Source organism: Helianthus annuus, chromosome 9, assembly GCF_002127325.2.
Source record: "Helianthus annuus cultivar XRQ/B chromosome 9, HanXRQr2.0-SUNRISE, whole genome shotgun sequence".
NCBI classification, from domain to species: domain Eukaryota; kingdom Viridiplantae; phylum Streptophyta; class Magnoliopsida; order Asterales; family Asteraceae; genus Helianthus; species Helianthus annuus.
The window spans coordinates 78,815,154-78,826,290 of NC_035441.2; the positions used below are offsets into that span (position 1 = coordinate 78,815,154).

An 11,137-nucleotide genomic window follows, 5' to 3' on the forward strand; every position below is an offset into this window, starting at 1 on the left:
GCAACAATGACGGAATGTGAACGATGTAATGAGGTACGGTGGACGCACCAATGACACTTCATATACTTGTATATAAGTGTCCCTCTTACACTGCAAGCATAATGTTATTAAAGTTACTAGAAGTTCAGAACCCAACCAGTATTGTCTTATCTTTCCGACTTCATGTTTCGAGCTCTCACAAGTTTCCTCTGATTAAATTTCGGGACGAAATTTCTTGAAGTAGGGGAGACTGTGACATCTGTGCCTCCAAGACCATCGAACAAATACCAAAACAATGAAATATTGTTTTTCATACTTGGAAAATTTTATAAATATGTGTAACGTTTGCACATATCAATTCTCGTTCGATTTCAAGCTCTAAATCGCTTTCTGGAAAGTTATACGCAAACTGGTGTGTAAACGCGGTCAGTTTAATGCGACAAACACTCCGGAATAGTGAAATAGGCTTAACATACCTTAAATAACCTTCACATAACTTAGAAATAAGTTTTGGATGGTTTGGTGTGTCGAAAACAAGTTTGTTCAATCGCAGGGACTATTTGTGTCAAACTGCGAAACTATACCGATTCGTATGGTGTTGAACAGTCCAGAACTTGATCATAAGTTAAACATACCATATATAACCTAATCATAGCTTAGAAACAAGCTTTGAGTGGTTCGGTGTGCGAAAACATGCTTATATGATCTTTCAGGGACTAAAAGTGTCAAAAACGACGTAAGTTTGCATTTTCGCGCATATCTTACGTTCTGGACACATCTGGACATCCAAAATATTTGTACACACTAAAATATTTTTTATTTTAGTGATCGCCATGCAAAAATTCCATTCGTCGCTTAATTTGGATCGATTTTGCGTTCGTTACGACTTCCGTCGTAATTAACCGAACAACGCGATCGTACGACCAAACGAACCGACATCCGAGATATTTTTGAGCATGTTTTGAGTCCCCTATGCTTTAACTTCATTTTAGAGCCTTGAAATGAGGATAACGGGGTTTAAACGCATCGAAAAAGGCTTTAAACACGTGTAGGGACCATTTCTGCCATTTTTGAAATTTTGCTGAATCAGACACATGGTAGCGTAGCGCGAGCACCTCCTGCCTATGCCGTCGCGCTACGCGAGCATCACATCTGGGCAGAAAGTGTGTTTTCAGCAACAGTTTGTAAATTCAGGGGCCAATCTTTCAATTTCTTTGTGTGGTAACCAAGTTACCACCTCTCCAAGGCTTTGCACCTGCATCAAACAAGTGTATGGATGAGATTATTGCTTGGAGGCTACACAATACATGTGTAGTGATCTTGTTGAGTTGCATCAACTATAAATAGCAAGGCCCTCCATTGTTTCATTTGCTCATTCCTCTCATTTCTCATCTCTTATCTGATTTGGGAGCTTTCTAATCTGCTTGGAACTTTATTCTTTGTAGAAAAGATAGCTAGGACCCTTTGTAAGTCTTCTTTCATGCTTGTTCTTTATGTTTAAGCAGAAAGTCAAACAGTTTGACCAATAGTTTGACTTTCGGTTTTGACCATCAATTGGTCAAGTCAAAGTTCAATTGAACTTTGAAACATGATTGTAATCACGATAGTTATAATCCTTCGTGATTATAGCCGCTGATTACCATGTTAGCTAGTTCTAGTGTCGAGTCAAAGTTTCGGTCAAAATGCGTTTTAGCATGCATTTTGCAACGGAACTACTTTAGGGTATCAAAACACTTTGTTTTGATACCAAATCAGTAGGTTAGATATGTTTTGACATGTCTAACTCGACACTATTAGTTTGTGCTTGTTTAGGGTCGTAAGATAAGCGGACTAAACAACCGCTTATACTTCCGAACCCGACCCGTTTGGTCGATCTTTGGATCCGACCAAGCTTAGTTAGTGATCATAATTGCATAGGGGATAACCACTGAGGTTATACCTTATGATCACGTAGGATCGGTTAGTCATTTGCTAGTTAGCTTGTATGCCCATAGGAAATGACCAAAATGCCCTTTTGAAGCTAAAATCCGTAATTTGACTATGTGAACATATTTTTGACTTGTAATCTGATTTAGTAACATGTTTAGGGATAATTGGGCATGTAAGACTTGGCATAGCACATAGATTACCGTCCGAACATAGTTATACGCTAACGACGCCTTATAGTAGCTTATGTTACCGTAATGTGTCGAAACGGGTCAAAAGCACTTAGGTAGACTTCCAAATCAGAATGTAGGGCCTATTAAATCATACCATATGAGTTCAATTACTCATTTGATTTATAGAACCTCATTCTATCCTATCTCCCGATTTAGGTGTCGATTTATTTATCTAGCAATCCGATACTAGGTACCACTTGATTCCTTGATTGCCCGTGCATCGATAGTTCACAAAATCAAGGATACCCTACAATCTCAAGTGAGTACATAGTTCCCCTATTTTACTGTTTTCAATTGTTTTGGGGTGAATCATATGTACAAAACGATTTTCAAGGTTTAAACGATGATTTCAAAAACGATTAAGATGGTTTATACAAAACTAATAACGATTTCAATAAGGTGAACAAGACTTGTTGGTTGTAATTACATAACGAATGACATTCATTAGCTCTGATCAAGCCGACCAGTATTAGGTTATGGTACCATAGGATCTGACAAATCCCGTTATCAGACTACACCCATGGTTATGTGTGGGGGTTATGTAGGTAACGACCGAACCTGATGATTGTTAACTTACCCTTTGGTGGTTTGTTAATACGAAACGAGAAACGAGTTAAACGAGTCACGAAGGTTTGAATGTTGTTAACGAGACGACCAAAAGTATTTTTCACTATTAAAACGAATACGATTTTGGGTCGAGTTAAACGATTTGAAACGAGATACACGATTTGAAACGAGATAAACGAATTAAACGATTGGCTTTGGGTAGTGATTAAATAATGGGATGGGTGTAGTATGATAGAATCATGGTAGATACGCCGCTGGTACTTCTTATATATAAGTGATTCTATCATATTACATTGCGTGTCATTATTTAGTGCACTTGGGAAAACGATTTGAAACGATATCACACAACGAGGTTTTCGAAACGATATAAACCATACGAGTTTTATTAACGAGCTTTTACGAGATGTTTCCAAATTATTTTACTAAAACAAATGTTTTTGGGTTAAGACTCATGGCTACGAGATTTTATAAACTATAACCAATTTGATTTGAGTTGGTTAATTATGTTGCAATACACTTTTCAAAACGAGGTTTGTATTTTTGACTCTTGTAGTCTAACGAGGTACTGCAACATATAAACGAGCCATGAATCCAATACTCCCACAAAACCTATGTACTCGCCAGCATTTCTTTGCTGACTTTATTTTTTTACATATGTTTCAGGAGATATTGCTTGATGTTGCTTGCTAGGAAGTTTGCGTCACATAGGACCTGGACGAGGCCTTAGTGATCTAAAAACAGCAATAAACAATATGTAGTTTGTTTGTTTTAAAGACACTGTACATTACATAATAATTCAATAAAACAAAACATTTGGTTACCATGGTTGTGAAACAATAATTCCGTTGCAACACTCCCCGACGTTTCCGCTACGGTTTGTTGTTTTAACGTGGTGGGGGTGTGACAGCTTACCTAGTTTCGTTCTAGACACGCGAAGCAAAGGCTCAAAAGATAACGACACAAAACTCTTATCGGCCCCTGAATCAAAAAGAACAGACGCAGGTTGATTATTAACAAAGAACGTACCGTTCACCACTTCGTTGTCTGCTTGCGCCTCAACAGCATTCATGTTAAAAGCTCGTCCACGAGCCTGAGCTTGAACTGGGTTTGCATTCACCAATCTTGGACACTGATTACGGTAGTGGGACAGATCCCCACAGTTGTAACAAGAACCTGGTGGGAAGTGAGGTCGTGCTGCTTGACCTTGATGCTGAGCAAGAGGCTGAGCAACCTGTTAAGCCGGGTTCTGAGCTGCCGATTCAAATTAGCAGGGATGCGGCAGGTGGCAGCAAGATGACCAGGTCTTCCGCAGTTAGTGCATTGACGGCACTGAAGATGTGGCTGGTGATGGCTGTTACACCTGTTGCACGACGGTGCGTTGCCAAGATAAGGCCTCTTGGCAAGTTGTTGTGCAGGCTGATTTTGCACAGTTTGAGCCTGTGTAGTAACGGCAAAATTTTGGGAAGCCTTCCGCTTCCTAGACCCCTTCGAAGAACCCGCATCACTCCCCTTCTTGTTTTTACCCTTCTTGCTATCCTTCTTGTCAGACTCCTGCTTCTTACCCTTCTTGTCACCCTTTTTATGCAACTTACCCTTTCGAATCTGCGACTCAGTCAACGTTGCAGATAGTTCGATTGCCTGACAAACAGTGGTAGGTTTACTACCAGTAACTATGTCTTGCACAGAGTCAGGTAGAGCATTGATGTATCTTTCGATAGCCTTATCAAGTGGGGTAACCATCGTTGGGCATAACAAACTCAACTCTTCGTACCTATCGGTATATGCCCGGTGCTTGCCACTAAACTGCTTTAGATCGTCAAACTCCCTTTCCAGCGCTCGTAGTTCATGACGAGGACAAAACTCACTCATCATGAGAGTCCTTAACTCAGCCCATGTTTGTGCTAAAGCAACTTCAGCACCACTCTCATGACCCCGTTCCACCATGTCAACGCCCTCTTTTGAAAAACACTAGAAGCAAACTCGACTTTGCGATTATCAGGACACTAAACGTGACGGAAAGTATTCTCAATGCTCTCAAACCATTGAAGGAGCCCAGTTGCCCCCTCAGTACCACTGAACTTGAGTGGTTTAGCCGAATTGAAGCTCTTGAAGTTACAAGGAGCATTGTTGTTATTTGCTTGGTTCAACTGAGCAATAAGATTTGGGAATGCAGCAGCCATATGCTGTGCGATGATTTCTGCCAGTTCGGCATTCGGTAGCTGATTTTCGCGTCGAGGAGGCATGCTAAAAAGAGGAAAACACGAGAGGAAACGAGTGAGATGATTAGATGAAAAGAACGAGACGAAACAAAATCAACAAAGCAAGGATGGTGGTCATTCGTTCATATCACAAAGCAAACAAACGACACACAGTGACTAATCAAAGTAAATGGGTCCATAAACAATGCTTAGCGAAGACATGCTCGCCTATAAGTGAACACTCACCCCAGGAGTTCCCAGGTAAGAGTGACTGGTCCGATTATGTGGATTTGTACTAACACTCTAGCCTTAGACAGAAAACCCAGGGTACAGGCATTCACTCTTCCAGTTTGCACGTGTTCACACTATTTAGAACCCAAAACTTTGACGAGATTTTGAAAACTTGGAAGGCACAAGGCCAAAAGAATCATTAAAACAAATGATAAATTTTCAAAATCAATTTGAAAAAAATAAAAAGGGTTCAAAACCATATAATAAATCATTTGAAAACAGAGGATTGTTTTTCAAAAATCGTTTCAGAAAACTGGGTTCTTGTTTTGGCGATCACCTAAGGATAGGTGAAGTGCATGTTTTTTGGGTAAAGGGATTACCCCGGTGATTCTATATATTCACAAACCATAAAAAACAAGTAGAGAGGAGAAGCCCTCCCTAGTTCACTCAAGAGACATGCCCCAAGAGTGTAAACAAAACAAAGCGCAAACAACCCAAAAAACCGAAACAAACAACTAGACTAGCATCTAGAAATCCAAAAAGACACAAAAACACACTCTAATCAGCCCCCATTGTCTTGTATGTCGTCTTGCTCAATCCCCCATTTCCCAAGCAGACACTTAACAGTCGCACACGATTTGAATTTCACGCCCATCAGTTTATAACGCACTAACTTGAGGATCACTTCGCATATTGCTTCCGGTGGCCGTGTTTGATTTTTAAAGAGTCTTGCATTTCGTTCTTGCCAAATTATGTAGGCTGTTGCACCTACAAGCAAACGAGCCACGTAACTCGAAGCCGATTTCACGCGGCTTCTTGTCATCAACCAAGTTACAATCGAGGACCATTTAGGATCCACACCACCCATGTCTACCTTATCACGAACCGAACTCCAAACCTGAGAAGAGAATTTACATTCAAAGAATAGATGGTCATGAGAATCGACATCAGCATAACATAAGAGGCAGCACATCATATTCATGTTCTTCCTCCTAGAAAAGTCCCACTTTAAGATTTTATCCTGCGTTAAAAGTTTCCGTCTCATAATAAGCCAAACCAAAAAAGCATGCCTTGGAATGCATTGAGGAAACCAAACAAAAGAGACCCAATTGACTTCCTGATCCCTAATCCGAAGCGAATCCCAAACCGTATATGACGAATGATCCCGCAAAGTATCACCATCCTTCCAAAGCAGACTATCTCGCTTATTAGGATCCGGCCGAATATGGTCAACCTGGTTAAGAACCGGGAATAAATCCCTCCACGCTTCCGGCCAAGCCCAACCATCATCATTAAAAACATCCGCAACCTTAGCATCTATTCGAAAGCCTGCATTAGTAATAGTTCTAGGCGATAAGAAATTTGACAAGGGCCCGAGGTGGCACCACGAGTCATACCAGGCTGAGATACTTGTGCCAGCTCCCAACGCAGACCAAATATGCTCCCTAACCATCGGCCTCAGTTGTAGAATTTTTCTCCAGCTCCAACTACAAGTAGACGATTCCTTGCAAAACCAGAAATTCCGACCTCTAAGACGATAAGAATGTATCCATTGCACCCATAAAGACTCTCTCTGCTTCAAAATACTCCAGATATGCGATACCATAAGGGCCTTATTAACATCCCCCACCCTACGAATCCCAAGACCCCCTTCAAATTTAGGCATACAAACAGCTTTCCAAGAGACTTTCGCTTTACCTCTATGAAAAGATCCCTCCTGACCCCATAAAAAATTCCTCAGCTTCGCCTCTAGCTCATTAACAATCCGAACAGGAAGAATAAAAGCCGAAGCCCAGTATATATGCATAGACGATAAGACCGAGAGAATTAACTGTAACCTGCCCGCAAAAGATAAGAGCTTGTTTTTCCAGTTCTTTATTCTTTGATCCAACCTTTCAAGAAGCACACTACAATCCTTCACACTAAGCCTCGAAGAAATAAGGGGAACCCCTAAATACTTGACAGGTAACCTACCCTCTTCAAACGGAAGGATACCCAAGATCGCAACTTTGATATGAGAAGAGACATTACAAAAATAAGCCGTGCTTTTCTGAATGCTAGGGACCAAACCTGACATGCTAGAGAACCGAGACAGGGAATCCATAATACACTTTGCCGATCGAATATCCCCACGAGCAAATAAGAATAAATCATCTGCAAAACATAGATTTATAATTTTTTGCTTTTCACACTTATTATGGAACCTAAACGACGCATCCAACTGAGACGTCCGGTGCAAGATACACGTTAAAACTTCCATAACAAGAGTGAATAAATAAGGGGATAACGGATCACCCTGTCGTAAGCCACGTTTCCCCTTGAAATAGCCATGGGTTTCCCCATTAACACAAATCGAATAGGTGGGAGTGGAGACACAAAGCATAATCCACTGAATCATTTTCGGATGAAAACCAAACCCAATAAGAACTTGCGAAAGAAACTTCCAGTCAACCGTATCATACGCTTTCTGGATGTCAACTTTAAACGCACATCTAGGAGGACCGCTACTCCTATCATAATTATGCATCAATTCCTGTGTCAACAGGATATTATCTGAAATTCTCCTTCCCGGGACGAAAGCAGATTGATTAATACTAACAACTTGATTGAGATAATTCTTAATTCGATCCGCTATGATTTTACTAATGCACTTGTAAATGACATTACAGCAAGCAATCGGCCGGTAATCAGTGACTGACGAAGGAGTAGGCTTCTTTGGAATAAGAACAATTAGAGTGTTATTAAGCTCCCTTAGAAGCTTACCAGAACCGAAAAAGTCTATGACAGCCGTCGAAACATCCGTTCCAATAATCTGCCAAGCATGTTTATAAAAAGCAGCCGTATAACCATCCGGGCCTGGCGCTTTGTCGTTACCTATGGAAAACATTGCCAACTTAACCTCTTCACTAGTAACCGTGCGCACCATGTGAGTAGCATCTTCATGAGAAATCTTTTTGTCAAAAAGATCATGCGTCGGCTGCAAAGTAAGGTTATCTTCTAGGCCAAGAAAGTTTTCGTAATGATGAACAAAAATTTTTGGAACCTCTTCACCGTGAAAAACAACTCCTTGAGAGTTAGAGATAGCCTCAATACGGGTCATGTGGTTTCTAGTTTTCAGAGAGGCATGGAAAAACTTCGTATTCGCGTCACCGGCACATAACCATTCTACCTTTGATTTCTGCTTCAAGAACCTTTCCTCATCTAAACATGCTGTCTGGAAATCAGCGTTAACCTTCGCTTCTTGTTTTCGAAGGTCCGCATTCATCGGATTAGAATCAATCTGTCGCTGAATAGTATCCAAATCTCGCCGAAGCGTTTCAACTTTCTTGTGTAAATTCCCTTGTTGGAACAGAAGCTCCCGGAGAGGCGATTTTAACAGCCTAAGTTTCTTTACCACTTGAAATTGAAGAACCCCATCAACACGAGTATCCCAAATCCTCTTAACACGCTCCTGGAATTCCGGTTTAAAAACCAAGAAATTGGCAAATTTAAACGATCTAGGCTTCGGCTTCCCGGGAGTAGGGATATTTAACAAACATGGGCAATGATCAGAAATTCTATAAGGATGAAACAAAGCTACCGAATTAGGAAAATCTGACACAAACGAATTATTACCCATAACTCTATCAAGCTTCTTTAGCACCCCAATACCATCCTTCGGCTTCTGAGTCCACGTAAAATGACAACCCGATTTATTAATGTCGAACACCTCAATATTCAAAACACAATCTTGAAATTCTCTCATGTCTATCGAGATGGACGATGAACCCATAGAATGATCTTCTAAATTAAGAGCCGCATTGAAATCTCCCATGATAATCCACGCCTTATCCCCAACTAGAGCCTTATGAAGCGATAATTGATGCCATAACTCTCTACGTTTGACATAATAATTCGCTGCGTACACAACCGAACAGAATAAAACCTTTTTATCAATCTTAAAGACAAGCTGAAGGTGCATAACTTGGTCGGTTTGAGCCATAACAAAAACATCAAAAATATCCGAACTCCACCCCACAATAATTCTAGTCCCTTTATCACAACAATTTCCATTCGAAGTCCAAGACCATTGACGGAAAACTGAATTACAAACTTTCGCAAGATTGCCAACATCGACATGAGATTCTAAAATAGCACAAAAAGAAAGCTTACTATCCTTAAGAATTTGCCGAACCTCTTTTTGTTTAAGCGGGCGGTCCAGCCCCCTTATGTTCCAAGCAAGGAGACTAACCATTGGAAACCCCTGGTGAAGGAGTGCTTGCCCCTTTAACATTCTGAGTCCCTTCCATTAGAAAATCGTCCGTCTCATTGTAAACTTCAACCACCTCTTCATCATCAGAGTCATCCTCTTGTTGACCACTACCCCCTTTACTACTTTCACCGACTTCAACATTGCTATCGTTTAAAACGTCAAACGGATTCGAAGTAAGAAAACTGGTAGTCTTCGGCCGCCCTTTAGACTCATCTTTACGCTTTGTATTGATGGGTCTATATTCGAATTTTGGCTTTTGCTTGTTAACCTGAATACCACCTCTCTTTGCCGTTTTCTTAGTCGGCACATCCATATATCCCTCCTCATCGACTCTCGGTATCTCCTTTCCTTTCCGACTTCCTTGATTATTAAACAAACGGTCTTGTTTACCAACATCGATCCTCTTCTTTGGCATCTTTGGACATGATTGATTATCATGTCCAAAAACACAGCAAGACGAACATCTAAGCGGGCTCCATTCGTATTCCACATACATGGTTTCCTTAATAAAACTATCACCTTCCATCTCAGGAATTGCCAAAGTGATTTCCTCCTTAAACTCCTTGTCCGCGGATATCTCTATCAAAGCTCTAGCATAGCTACTTCTCCCCCACGACTCCATGCACATTGAAGACGTGTAAGAATCAAGAAGTTTGGGTTCGCCAATGGCTGTAGCAATCATGCTTAGACCATCCTCCGTATAAGCAGCAATGGGAACTTCATGTATTTTTACCCAGACTTGGATTTTCTTTACCTCCTGTTTCTCAAGTTTGATAGTAGGGTTCCATTCATGAAGTAACAAAGGTTGAGAACGAATAATCCAAGGACCCGAAGCAAGAGCATCCCGCATACCTTTCTGATCCATAAACTTAAAAAAGAAAAATCCATTTGCGTTCATCATTGTTTTCTGTAGACCAAAACGTTTCCAATTGTTCTTGACATAATAATCAACGACCGGGTAAGCTACACGGTCACCCAGAAAATACCCATAAAGCGTGTTTGACATCTTCTCTTGGACCACTCGAACAGATTCCTTTGGGAGCACAACATCACAGCCCTCATGTTTAGAAGAACTAGTAAGTGCACGAAAGTTGATCTTTTTCTCCTGCCTAAGAACTGATTCAGCATAAGACAATGGCTTCTCCACATTAATACCATCCAGCTTCATCTCTGGTATATCCGCACTTGGTTGAGTAGTCGGAGAATAATCCGGGTTGCCCCCACCAACATGCAAGACCTGATTGCCCGTGACACCCTCATGCAAGCTGTCATAAAAATTTTCCATATCCGGTGAAGATTCCGTGACGTTGACGTCAACAGGAACCGGAACGGAAATCTTTTCAAGTTCGTCTATAACATTAATCGGCTTTGATCCAGAATTCGACGTAAACATACCTCTGCGAGCCGGTTTCAGATTACCAACATTCAGCCCCCTAGTACCACCATTCTTTGCTGCCAACGGCGGTTTACCACGATCATGTTGGACGTCGGATCTCTTACGAGCATCCATTCACGAAACGAAAACCTTCTCTCTCAGCACAAATGAAACTCCGAAGACCATGCACCACTAGAAACGACAAACGAAAATAACAAAAACCCTAATTCTAGCAGGTGAAGTGCATGTTTTAAGATCTAAACACAAGACAACTTGTGTTGGGGTCCTAGAAAGGTTATAGTCTAGGTCAAAGCATTACTAATAACCTAATTCCCTATAACCATTGGCTCTGATACCAACTCTTCTGTCACACCCC

The 11,137-nt window shown here is 41.0% G+C and overlaps 1 protein-coding gene across 1 annotated transcript; it reads right to left on the bottom strand.

Annotated features, from left to right (window-relative positions):
* Window positions 1-5,696: 5,696 nt before the first annotated feature.
* On the bottom strand, window positions 5,697-10,896 carry LOC110886966. Its single transcript, XM_022134857.1, has 2 exons — window positions 9,366-10,896; window positions 5,697-9,259 (listed from the first exon to the last, which is right to left on the bottom strand). The coding sequence occupies exons 1-2, from the start codon at window positions 10,894-10,896 to the stop codon at window positions 5,697-5,699; spliced, it is 5,094 nt and encodes a 1,697-aa protein (XP_021990549.1).
* Between the last annotated feature and the right edge of the window lie 241 nt (window positions 10,897-11,137).